Raw genomic sequence first — 12,507 nt, 5'->3', positions numbered from 1 at the left:
AAATGTTAATGACCTATACAGATCTATAAAGGTTAATGACCTGTAAAAAGGGGCAGGAATGGTGGCAGATAAGGTGGAAATTAATTTTCTTTTAGTTCACCTTTTTAGTTCACATTACTAGGAGACTCCCTGGTCTGGTACGATCCTCTGATTATTGCCCGCTGTTGGTTACGCAGGTGGGCTACGATGAGGTTGCGGAGAGAAATCCAAAAGCGATCAAAAGGGGCTTCAGGCCACTGGGGCGATTGGTTGAGGGATCAGGAGCACAGGTAGTGCTTTCCTCAATCCCATCAGTGGCAGGGAAGAATACCAAAAGGAACAGAGAAATTCACCTGCTCAACTTGTGGTTCAGAGGCTGGTGCCACTGGCGGAATTTTGGTGTTTTTGAGCGTGGGGATGTTTACACGGCACCGGGCCGGCTGGCGCCGGCTAGAGTTCAGCTGTCTCAAAGGGGAAAAAGGATTGTCGCCCATGAGTTGGCGGGGCTCATCGAGAGGGCTTTAAACTAGGTTTGAGGGGGAAGGGGATGTAACCAGGGTCACTAGAGAGGAGCCGAAGGGTGGCATGCCTACGTTGGGAGTGAAATCAATAGCCCAGCTCAAGTGCATCTACACCAATGCACGCAGCATGGGCAGCAAACAGGAGGAGCTGGAAGCCATTGTGCAGCAGGATAGCCATGACTTAGTCGCCATCGCAGAAACGTGGTGGGATGACTCTCACGACTGGAGTGCTGCAATGGATGGCTATAAGCTCTTCAGAAGGGATAGGCAAGGAAGGAGAGGCGGTGGGGTGGCTCTGTATGTTAGGGAGTGTTTTGATTGCGTAGAACTGGGCAATTCTGACGATAAGGTGGAGTGCTTATGGGCAAGGAGGAGGGGGAAAGCCAAGAAGGTCGATATCCTGCTGGGTGTCTGTGATAGACCACCCAACCAGGATGAAGAGGCAGATGAAGCAGTCTATAAACAGCGGGCAGGAGTCTCACAATCGCTAGCCCTTGTTCTCGTGGGGGACTTCAGCTCACCGGTCGTCTGCTGGAAACACAACACAGCAGAGAGGAAACAGCCTAGGAGGTTCCTGGAATGTGTGGAAGATATAACTTCCTGACACAGCTGGTGAGTGAGCCTGCCAGGGGAGGTGCCTCGCTTGACCTGCTGTTTACAAACAGAGAAGGGCTGGTGGGAGATGTGGTGGCTGGAGGCCGTCTTGGGCTTAGCGACCGTGATACGATAGAGTTCTCGATTTGGGGCGAAGTAAGGAGGGGGATGAGCAAAACCACTACCATGGGCTTCTGGAGGGCAGACTTTGGCCTGTTCAGGACACTGGTTGAGAGAGTCCCTTGGGAGACAGTCCTGAAGGGCAAAGGGGTCCAGGAAGGCTGGGCATTCTTTAAGAAGGAAGTCTTAAAGGCGCAGGAGCAGGCTGTCCACATGTGCCGTAAGGCGAACCGGTGGGGAAGATGACCGGCCTGGCTGAACAGGGAGCTTTTGCTGGGGCTCAGGAAAAAAAGGAGAGTTTGCCACTTTTGGAAGAAGAGTACAGGGATCTCGTCAAGTCAAGCAGGGAGAAAATTAGAAAGGCAAAAGCCCAGCTAGAACTCAATCTGGCCACTGTTGTAAGAGATAATAAAAAATGTTTTTACAAATACATTAACAACAAAAAGAGAGCCAAAGAGAATCTCCCTCCTCTATTGGATGTGGGGGGGAACATTGCCACCAAGGATGAGGAAAAGGCTGAGGTACTTAATGCCTTCTTTGCCTCAGTCTGTAATAGTCAGACCAGTTATCCCCAGGGAATTCAGCCCCCTGAGCAGGAAGACAGGGACGGCGAGCAGAATAAACCCCCCATAATCCAGGAGGAAGCAGTTAACGACCCGCTACGCCACGCGGACACTCACAAGTCTATGGAGCCGGATGGGATCCGCCCGAGAGTACTGAGGAAGCTGGTGGAGGAGCTTGCCAAGCCGCTCGCCATCATTTACCAGCAGTCCTGGTAAACAGGGGAGGTCCCAGACGACTGGAGGCTTGCCAATGTGAAGCCTTTTTGCAACAATTGCATCATTTATCTGTACAGATTGACTGCTGCGTTGCAAGCAAATGAGGGGAGGGAGATGGCAACGACAGCCTCGGGAATCACGGGAGTAAAAAACAAGTACACGCGATTTGGAGCACAGAAAATAACAACTCTGTTGCAGAGGACGTCTTGAACTTCTGAAGCGTGGAAATGACACCGCTGAGCCACACCGTAGTGTTTCTGCTGTGGATGGGCTGTGCTACATGTAAAGGTGAGTTGTTAAATGGAAATCTATGCTTTTAACTGACGTAGCTGGTGACAGTCAAGAAAAAGGAACTGGGAAAAAAAATGAGACTATACCATTTACTTGTTATAGAATTCCCTTCAGAAGTTTGGAATGAGAGTTATGAATTGGAACTATACATTTGAAGAATATTTGCTTTGTATTTTCTTGTATGAGCTTGCTTCTTTGCCTTGTGCCTGAACTTAATGACTCCTATAAAGGACCTAACTTATTACAAGCCATACCTCACTTAAAATACATTAATCCCTATAAATTCCTTTGTATTTCAATTTAGCTACTATTATTCTGAATGCATGCTATTAAAAATGCAGAACAGTGATTTGATTTTAAAACATCATACAACTCTCTAAAAATACAGGTACTTTGTTATTTCAATAAGCTGTGTGATGCAAAAAACATGCTGCCTGAAGGAGGTCTTCCCTGAATATCTACCTTTCTTAAAATAACCGCTTTTAAACTCCCTCATTGATCCATTAAATCTACTCATCATATCAAGATTCTTCTCCCCCCTCTGCCTTTAAAAGTGCTTTCTTGTATATACCTTATAATTTCAAAAAATGATCCAACTTCTTGCATTTTAAAATGGTGGAACTAATTTTAGGAATCTGGGACAAATGGATTTATTTGTAGAATTACAGAAAATTGAGAATTGTGACTGCATGTGTAAAACTTTATTCCAGCATAATCCTGGAAAACAGAAACTGTGCTCTGAGACATTCACAAGCTTATTCATATTTTCAGTTAAATTGTGTTTAGTTTAGTAACTTTTTTCAATGCAAAGATGGTGAAAATAGTAAAGGCAATGACAATTCCTTAGAGCAAGGAGACAGTGCTGTTTATTAGCACAGCATATTCCCAGATGGAGGCATGTAGGTCATTGGAATATTATTGAACTCCTGTGTAGTGCCATTATTTGCAGCTGTCAGTACTGTCCTGTATCTATCAATTAACAAGAACTCGTGCACGGTTTCTGCTGAAATAGCATGCAAACACCCACCCATCATTGATTTTGAAGAAATTGCGAGTAGGTGTAAAACAGGGTAAGACGAAAATGGCAGTGCGCAGTCATATAACAAGAATCGGCGCAGCTTCTGCAGGAGCAGCCTGTGAAGACCCACCTCTCATTGACTTTGGAGAAATTGTTAGTGGGCATAAATCAGCATATAAGGAAAGTGACAGAGTGCAGTACCTGTGCAACCCTGGATACACCTTATCAGGATCAGAACGGTTAACGTGCCATGAAAAGATCTGGGTACCTGGACCACCACAATGTTTGGGTAAGCGTAACTTTTATTGCTGGTTGACTTTGTACTGGTGGACAATTCTAATCATTCTTAAAGTCGGGGTTTCAGAATTAGGTTTACATTTGTTGCTCGATTACCAAGTCTGTAGCGGACCAAGATTAATCCCTGGATTCAATACTTCTTAACTTGTGGCTTTAGTGTCCCCAGATCATTTACACTCAGTTGTGTCTTTCATTGTGAGAATTTTGGAGCTGTCTGGAAGGTTACAAGCAGATAAACATTTTGTCTGTACTTCCAAGAACTTGTGCAACAAGGTAGAGGTGCTGACCGTGGTGTCAGCCTCTTTCCCCCAGTGATGACGTTCGCTAAGACATCCTTTCATGTAGCTTCCTAACTGTCCCCCATATGTGGGAGGAGCGCTGTTGTGCTAAGCTGCTTTGCTGTCTTCAATTTCCTCCTCAGAGCTCTTTGTTAGGAGTCCTATAAAATTCATTTTTAACCCTAGGTAACGGAAACACAACCGGAATAAAATTAGACTTACTCCCACGGATTTCATGAATTATTTTTTTCAAGGAGTACCATCTCCTGCAATCAGTACCTCTTGAGATCATCACTGCTGTTTGCAAAGTCAGTAAAGTTGTCTCTTATACATGGGAATAAGAATATGCTTGGAAGTTGTGCCGTATCGTTGATCAACTACCTAAAACTAAGCACCCTGAATTAATTGTGATAGAGCTCAAGTGTTTAAGTCGTCTGTGCTTCACTTTTAAAAATCACTGCTGAGTGAGAACCAAGCTGGTTGTGCACTGTCTTTGCTGTGGAGGTGCTTCACATGCTAGAAGCCACCAAAGATTCAGGCTCCACCATTTTTTATTTTTCTTGTCTTCCCTAGCACCATGTACCATTACAAAACAGCAGCTGGAAGCCCAAAACCTACTTCTCTCCAATGGACAAAGACGCACATTTTTGATTCAAAGTGGTCAGCGGCAGGAATTTATGTGCACGACGGGATTTAAACTCACAGCCTCTCCTATCAAGCAGTGTTTTAACGGGCATATCGAGCTTCCTTCATGTGTCACTGGTAAATATGCACCATACTTGAATAATTTTGATCTGGCAAATACATCTTGTGTGTAATTTTGCAGTTGTTCATGTACATGAACTGCATCTGCCTGTACTATCAGAGACTGACTAGCCAATGGGCAATTGGTTTTCCCACCACAGATAGCCTTGCTGATGGTAAGGGTGTGTGTAAATCTAGTGCAGAAGGGAAGTCACCAAAATTAAAGGTGCATGATGTGGGAGAGTCTCTCCCTTCCTTTTCACTTAAACCAAAAGAAAAATTTGCATTTCAGATGCACCGTTCATGTGATCAATTGTAGCTACCTGTATTTGAGCAGAAAAATAAGTCCTGCAGTTACCAGTTATCACCACTTCTTGCGGAAGTACTCTTTCGTGCTTGCCTAGGATAAAGATGTCTGAGCTGGTAAGTTGAATACAGGTGCCACCGGCGTTCAGAACATGGACTCAGACATAATTTCTTCATAAAAGATGTTTTACCCTGGCTTTTTCCCTTGACTTATACAACTCAACGGGAGATGTATCTGCCTGGTGCCAGAGTGCAGTATGAATATGAAAGCAATTTTCAAATTATGGGTGTAAATTATGTTTGTAAATTTGCTCACCAGGAATAAATATTTGGATTTTTTCATTCTTATTCTTTCCCGATTTTTCTCCTTGTTCTTTTGTGGCACCTTCCAGTAATAGGAGTATAAATGATATGGTATAACTCAGGCCATCTATTCTAAGACATGCTGAGGAATCTGTAATCCAATTGTTAAAATATTACTGATGCAGGTGATATCTTGTAAGCAGAAGTTCATTAAGAGCTAGAATAAAGTGTTTTCAGAAATGAATAGGAGATAGATGAGCACAGGACAAATGAGGTGCCAGCTGTGAGGAGCTGTGCTCTGTCCCCTGCCCAAATCTGTGGCTGCAGGGTGAGCAAGTGCTACTTGGCTTTCACACACCTCCATGGAGCTGACTGCACTTACCCCTCCCTGAGCAGTGCAGGCTGACAAGCTCCTCCAGCGCTGCCAGTCCTCCAGAGCTCTGCGGTTCAGCAGAGTGCCGCCTTGGCTGCTACCCCTGTGATCTCCAGGAATGCCAGCGCTGCCCGGGGAGGGACGTGGGCACGCAGGAAGGCTGATGTGGCTTCTCGTGCCGTAAGGTGTAGCTACAGAAACACTGGCTTTTTCTAGAAGCTCTCATTGACCCTGCTGTCTCCCGAGAGTCCCAGGAAGAGTGTTCTGCTGCCGCTCTCACACCTCCTTGCTTTCTCCATGGTGAGCTCTTGGAGCCGTGACCCACCTGAGGCAGAAAATCTGGACAGAAATTGTAGCAAGATTGATTCCTTTAACTGTGGGTTGTATCGGGCAACACCTCAACGACTGCAAACGTGACTGCAGCAGTGTCTCTTTTCAGATGTGACGTGTGGACCTCCTCCAGAAATTGCTGGTGGTAAAGTTCAAGGTGTTAAAAAGTCAAGGTATTTGCCTGGGGAAAGTGCTCGCTATCAGTGCTGGCAAGGTTTTGAGATGACGGGGGCCTCCACCGTAGCGTGTCAGAATGGCACCTGGACAGAGCTGCCAAAGTGCAAAGGTAATTTCCCTCTCTCTTCATACAGTTGCTTGTCAGTGAGACTGTCATGAAGCTGACTCAGTGGCATTTACTTCTCCGGATTTCAGTCTCATTACTGTGCACAAACGCAATGAATCTGGCACACTCGGGAAGAAGCCATCTTCCCAGCGATGTATTGAGATGAGTTTACCAGCTGAGTGACCCAGGTGGCTTCGCTCGAGAGGGCCCCATCTGGAAAACCACCCTGAGAGCTGTTGAGGCTGAGAGCCTCAGGGTGGAAAACCACCCTGAGGCTGAGAGCAGTTGCTGGCCAGGTCTAGTTTTGAGATGCACCCCTTGGACTTCTTAGAATCTACTGTCTATGCCTGCCTGCTGAGAAGAGAGTGAGAAATTTTGCCGTCTGTGTTGGAGAACAGAGCCCACAGCTTCCCTGCTGGTTCCATCCAGATAATGCAGAGGATGCATTGCTATATTGAATGCCATGGAGTCAAAGCAACTGTTAAATCAACTGAGGGTAGAATCTGATGTGTGAGCCAATACCTAGGTACTGCGTTGGTGCCTCCTAGGATTTCATGAGCGCACTGAGTAATCTCATTGGTTTTCATTAGACATACAGAAAGTTTGAGCACGTGAACCAATGCAGCAGCATTTGGCTCAAACACCACGCAGGTGGGAGCTGAAAGGGCTGCAGAAACAGCAGATGAATTCGGACCAGGCTGCATATTGTGGCTCCTGAACACGATGTCAAGTGCAAAGAGTGTCACTGCTGGTACCAAGGGATCTGGGTCTTCTCTGAAGGTTTCCCAGTGCAAGGTCTGTTGGAAGGCCAGACTTGGCAGCAGTGTGGTGCTTGAATAGGTGTAAAAATCCGTGAGGCAGCAGTGCTCCAGGATTGGCAGGCGTGAACTCCCCAGTGGCCGTAAGTGGCCCACAGAGCCCAAGGGCTATCCCATTAGTGATTGCAGTGGTGCAGGTCAGTGACAGTCGTTACCGTCTGCAGTCGGATCCGCTTTTCTCACTGCTCAGGCAGTACAGGGAGGAGGTGGGTGTCAGGCTCTTCTGCAGAAAGAGCTGTGCCAAACGCTGCACCGTCACGCAGGATGAGAGGAAGTCCTGCAGACAGCTGCAAGCACTTCAGGCATGGCCAGACGGGGTGAACTGGTAGTTGTGAGTCCCAGCACTGGAGAAACGAGAAACTCTTGCTCTTTTTCACCTGCCAGGTATTTGGTTTTCTCTCTGCTTTCCTCCGGGTCTCTCACAGTGCCAGTGTTCTGCCCGGTAGTATTTGTGGCCAGGCCTCCGTTGCAATTAAACTCTCGTGGCTTTCTCTCTGATTGGGAATTTTCTTCCAGGGAAAGGTGGGAAATGTGGCCCGCCTCCAGTTATTGAAAATGGAGACCTTCTTTCCTTCCCCATGCAAGAATATCCACAAGGTACAACTCTGGAATACAAATGCCCAAGTCTCTATGTCCTGGAAGGATCTCAGTACATCACCTGTACTGATGGGCAGTGGACAAGCCCCCCAGTTTGCCTCGGTAGGTTGAAGCATGTGCTGTGTGATTGCTCCTGTTGTCTTTTTCTCAGATCCTGAGGGCATCACTTGTGCAGCAGCACTTGTGCTGGGGCTGCGATGCCGGCAGGGCAGAACAACAACGAGACCTTCTTTTGTCCACAAGGAGTTTCTTCTTGAAGTTAGCTTATGCAGATTTTCCTGACACAAGTAACAGAGGGTCAGAGCAAATAGCTGGAAGTGTTTTGTGATGCAAAGACTTTCTGTAGGCTCTAGGGGAAAAAAAAAATGTGGTGCGTCTGTATGAAGTGATGACACTCTTCTCTTTCCTTTTCAAGTGGCCTGTACAGCATCTGAAGAAGACATGGGCAGAAACAATGTTGAGCTGAAATGGGTCACAGGAAGAAAGCTGTATGTCAGATCGGGTGACGTTATTGAATTTCAGTGTAAAAGAGGGTATTTGGAGGACCCAGCCTCTTCCCCATTCAGAGCACAGTGTATGGAGGGGATGTTAGAATATCCACGGTGCAAGCCAGGAAGTAAGTCATCTCCACTCCTGCCACAGCTTAGCCGCTGTGTTGTTGCATGTTTAGGGCTGAAGCTGAGGGGAAAGCCTTTAGTTTTGCTGGGGAAGTGCCTGGGGAGGTAGTAGCAGGGCACCAGGATGTGGGAGCATCCTTAGGCTGCAGGTGGTGAGGAGCAGTGCCCCCAGGAAGCCATTGACCGGTGTACCTGAGCTGGAAGACGGCTGGGGAAAGGGCTCTCGGGGGCTTTCACCTGGTAGTAAGAGTTTCAGAGCATCGGGCCATCTATAACTCAGGCCATCTATTCTAAGACATGCTGAGGAATCTGTAATCCAATTGTTAAAATATTACTGATGCAGGTGATATCTTGTAAGCAGAAGTTCATTAAGAGCTAGAATAAAGTGTTTTCAGAAATGAATAGGAGATAGATGAGCACAGGACAAATGAGGTGCCAGCTGTGAGGAGCTGTGCTCTGTCCCCTGCCCAAATCTGTGGCTGCAGGGTGAGCAAGTGCTACTTGGCTTTCACACACCTCCATGGAGCTGACTGCACTTACCCCTCCCTGAGCAGTGCAGGCTGACAAGCTCCTCCAGCGCTGCCAGTCCTCCAGAGCTCTGCGGTTCAGCAGAGTGCCGCCTTGGCTGCTACCCCTGTGATCTCCAGGAATGCCAGCGCTGCCCGGGGAGGGACGTGGGCACGCAGGAAGGCTGGTGTGGCTTCTCGTGCCGTAAGGTGTAGCTACAGAAACACTGGCTTTTTCTAGAAGCTCTCATTGACCCTGCTGTCTCCCGAGAGTCCCAGGAAGAGTGTTCTGCTGCCGCTCTCACACCTCCTTGCTTTCTCCATGGTGAGCTCTTGGAGCCGTGACCCACCTGAGGCAGAAAATCTGGACAGAAATTGTAGCAAGATTGATTCCTTTAACTGTGGGTTGTATCGGGCAACACCTCAACGACTGCAAACGTGACTGCAGCAGTGTCTCTTTTCAGATGAGACGTGTGGACCTCCTCCAGAAGTTGCTGGTGGTAAAGTTCAAGGTGTTAAAAAGTCAAGGTATTTGCCTGGGGAAAGTGCTCGCTATCAGTGCTGGCAAGGTTTTGAGATGACGGGGGCCTCCACCGTAGCGTGTCAGAATGGCACCTGGACAGAGCTGCCAAAGTGCAAAGCTAATTTCCCTCTCTCTTCATACAGTTGCTTGTCAGTGAGACTGTCATGAAGCTGACTCAGTGGCATTTACTTCTCCGGATTTCGGTCTCATTACTGTGCACAAACGCAACGTATCTGGCACACTCGGGAAGAAGCCATCTTCCCAGCGATGTATTGAGATGAGTTTACCAGCTGAGTGACCCAGGTGGCTTCGCTCGAGAGGGCCCCATCTGGAAAACCACCCTGAGAGCTGTTGAGGCTGAGAGCCTCAGGGTGGAAAACCACCCTGAGGCTGAGAGCAGTTGCTGGCCAGGTCTAGTTTTGAGATGCACCCCTTGGACTTCTTAGAATCTACTGTCTATGCCTGCCTGCTGAGAAGAGAGTGAGAAATTTTGCCGTCTGTGTTGGAGAACAGAGCCCACAGCTTCCCTGCTGGTTCCATCCAGATAATGCAGAGGATGCATTGCTATATTGAATGCCATGGAGTCAAAGCAACTGTTAAATCAACTGAGGGTAGAATCTGATGTGTGAGCCAATACCTAGGTACTGCGTTGGTGCCTCCTAGGATTTCATGAGCGCACTGAGTAATCTCATTGGTTTTCATTAGACATACAGAAAGTTTGAGCACGTGAACCAATGCAGCAGCATTTGGCTCAAACACCACGCAGGTGGGAGCTGAAAGGGCTGCAGAAACAGCAGATGAATTCGGACCAGGCTGCATATTGTGGCTCCTGAACACGATGTCAAGTGCAAAGAGTGTCACTGCTGGTACCAAGGGATCTGGGTCTTCTCTGAAGGTTTCCCAGTGCAAGGTCTGTTGGAAGGCCAGACTTGGCAGCAGTGTGGTGCTTGAATAGGTGTAAAAATCCGTGAGGCAGCAGTGCTCCAGGATTGGCAGGCGTGAACTCCCCAGTGGCCGTAAGTGGCCCACAGAGCCCAAGGGCTATCCCATTAGTGATTGCAGTGGTGCAGGTCAGTGACAGTCGTTACCGTCTGCAGTCGGATCCGCTTTTCTCACTGCTCAGGCAGTACAGGGAGGAGGTGGGTGTCAGGCTCTTCTGCAGAAAGAGCTGTGCCAAACGCTGCACCGTCACGCAGGATGAGAGGAAGTCCTGCAGACAGCTGCAAGCACTTCAGGCATGGCCAGACGGGGTGAACTGGTAGTTGTGAGTCCCAGCACTGGAGAAACGAGAAACTCTTGCTCTTTTTCACCTGCCAGGTATTTGGTTTTCTCTCTGCTTTCCTCCGGGTCTCTCACAGTGCCAGTGTTCTGCCCGGTAGTATTTGTGGCCAGGCCTCCGTTGCAATTAAACTCTCGTGGCTTTCTCTCTGATTGGGAATTTTCTTCCAGGGAAAGGTGGGAAATGTGGCCCGCCTCCAGTTATTGAAAATGGAGACCTTCTTTCCTTCCCCATGCAAGAATATCCACAAGGTACAACTCTGGAATACAAATGCCCAAGTCTCTATGTCCTGGAAGGATCTCAGTACATCACCTGTACTGATGGGCAGTGGACAAGCCCCCCAGTTTGCCTCGGTAGGTTGAAGCATGTGCTGTGTGATTGCTCCTGTTGTCTTTTTCTCAGATCCTGAGGGCATCACTTGTGCAGCAGCACTTGTGCTGGGGCTGCGATGCCGGCAGGGCAGAACAACAACGAGACCTTCTTTTGTCCACAAGGAGTTTCTTCTTGAAGTTAGCTTATGCAGATTTTCCTGACACAAGTAACAGAGGGTCAGAGCAAATAGCTGGAAGTGTTTTGTGATGCAAAGACTTTCTGTAGGCTCTAGGGGGAAAACAAAAGTTACCTGTGGTGCGTCCATATGAAGTGATGACACTCTTCTCTTTCCTTTTCAAGTGGCCTGTGCAGCATCTGAAGAAGACATGGGCAGAAACAATGTTGAGCTGAAATGGGTCACAGGAAGAAAGCTGTATGTCAGATCGGGTGACGTTATTGAATTTCAGTGTAAAAGAGGGTATTTGGAGGACCCAGCCTCTTCCCCATTCAGAGCACAGTGTATGGAGGGGATGTTAGAATATCCACGGTGCAAGCCAGGAAGTAAGTCATCTCCACTCCTGCCACAGCTTAGCCGCTGTGTTGTTGCATGTTTAGGGCTGAAGCTGAGGGGAAAGCCTTTAGTTTTGCTGGGGAAGTGCCTGGGGAGGTAGTAGCAGGGCACCAGGATGTGGGAGCATCCTTAGGCTGCAGGTGGTGAGGAGCAGTGCCCCCAGGAAGCCGTTGACCGGTGTACCTGAGCTGGAAGACGGCTGGGGAAAGGGCTCTCGGGGGCTTTCACCTGGTACTAAGAGTTTCAGAGCATCGGTTGTCCAGTGTGAGGTCTACAGGCAAGTAATGAAAATACTTCTTCCAGGGAACTGTACAGTGCATCAGAGCGCTATGGAAAGGAACAATATTCAACTACCGTCATCAAGCCGGTCGAGCACTTCCATCTATCGCTCTGGGGATTATATTTCCTTTGAATGCAAATGGTGGTACCGACCAGTTTCACACTCTGGGAAAGTTAGAGCAGAGTGCCTGGATGGAGTGATTAATTATCCTACATGTGAATGTACGTGCTCGGTGCCGAGGACATGGCAGGGCTGTGGGAGGCAGCTTTTCTGCAATTGCCTGTCCACTGCTCCGAGGAACCACTGCGGTGTGTCAGGCTTGGTCTTCACACCTTTTCCTCTTTTTTCTCTTTACGCTGCAGGGTACTTTGGATAAATGGAAATGGCATGAAGGAGCCCAGCTGTGGAAATGAAAGATCCCTCAACCAACCCAGTGATCTGAGCTCAATTTTTCCTGGCATTTCCCGTTTCGCTGTGCTTTGTTTGCAGCTTAGCCAATGTTCTGTCTGGGAATTTGTTATTTTCTTTCTTTTTATGATGGGATGACTGTGTTTACATGGTGTCCACTTTTTGTAAATGTATTTACATTTTGTAAATGTGTTTACATTTTATCCATCGGAATGGTTGTGCTTACATTTTATCTGTTCTATATTGATCTCACTGTTATTCTCATTAACAATTGTGTCCTGAAATAGGCTGGCTTTGGTGGCATAGAGAATTAAAGCCCACAGGTAATTTGATCATCAGCAAGTAGAGTGTGTTTGGCCTTGTCTGCTCCTAGCTTCTTC

General features: G+C 47.7%; 1 protein-coding gene and 2 long non-coding RNA genes across 3 annotated transcripts; all 3 read left to right on the top strand.

Moving 5' to 3' along the window:
• The first annotated feature begins 1,950 nt into the window (after positions 1-1,950).
• On the top strand, positions 1,951-4,622 carry LOC142412622 (uncharacterized). The gene is made up of 3 exons (XR_012776538.1): positions 1,951-2,281; positions 3,403-3,591; positions 4,451-4,622. It is a non-coding gene; the product is annotated as an uncharacterized LOC142412622 (long non-coding RNA).
• Positions 4,623-6,038: 1,416 nt separating this feature from the next.
• Positions 6,039-8,391, top strand: LOC142412619 (uncharacterized). The gene is made up of 3 exons (XR_012776535.1): positions 6,039-6,219; positions 7,551-7,733; positions 8,047-8,391. It is a non-coding gene; the product is annotated as an uncharacterized LOC142412619 (long non-coding RNA).
• Positions 8,392-9,261: 870 nt separating this feature from the next.
• LOC142412616 (complement factor H-related protein 1-like) lies at positions 9,262-12,241 on the top strand. The gene is made up of 5 exons (XM_075508156.1): positions 9,262-9,395; positions 10,727-10,909; positions 11,229-11,429; positions 11,743-11,940; positions 12,082-12,241. The coding sequence occupies exons 1-5, from the start codon at positions 9,332-9,334 to the stop codon at positions 12,093-12,095; spliced, it is 660 nt and encodes a 219-aa protein (XP_075364271.1). The 5' UTR covers positions 9,262-9,331; the 3' UTR covers positions 12,096-12,241.
• The last annotated feature ends 266 nt before the right edge of the window (positions 12,242-12,507 follow it).

Source organism: Mycteria americana, chromosome 7 (assembly GCF_035582795.1).
Source record: "Mycteria americana isolate JAX WOST 10 ecotype Jacksonville Zoo and Gardens chromosome 7, USCA_MyAme_1.0, whole genome shotgun sequence".
NCBI lineage: Eukaryota > Metazoa > Chordata > Aves > Ciconiiformes > Ciconiidae > Mycteria > Mycteria americana.
Note: the sequence above shows the minus strand (reverse complement) of the source record. Positions and strands in the feature narration are given on the sequence as shown.

Coding starts and splice junctions, on each gene's coding strand:
- LOC142412616 (XM_075508156.1), top strand. CDS start 9,332: ATGACGGGGGCCTCCACCGTAGCGTGTCAGAATGGCACCTGGACAGAG. Junction 9,396..10,726: donor AGAGCTGCCAAAGTGCAAAG/CTAATTTCCCTC, acceptor ATTTTCTTCCAG/GGAAAGGTGGGAAATGTGGC. Junction 10,910..11,228: donor AAGCCCCCCAGTTTGCCTCG/GTAGGTTGAAGC, acceptor TTCCTTTTCAAG/TGGCCTGTGCAGCATCTGAA.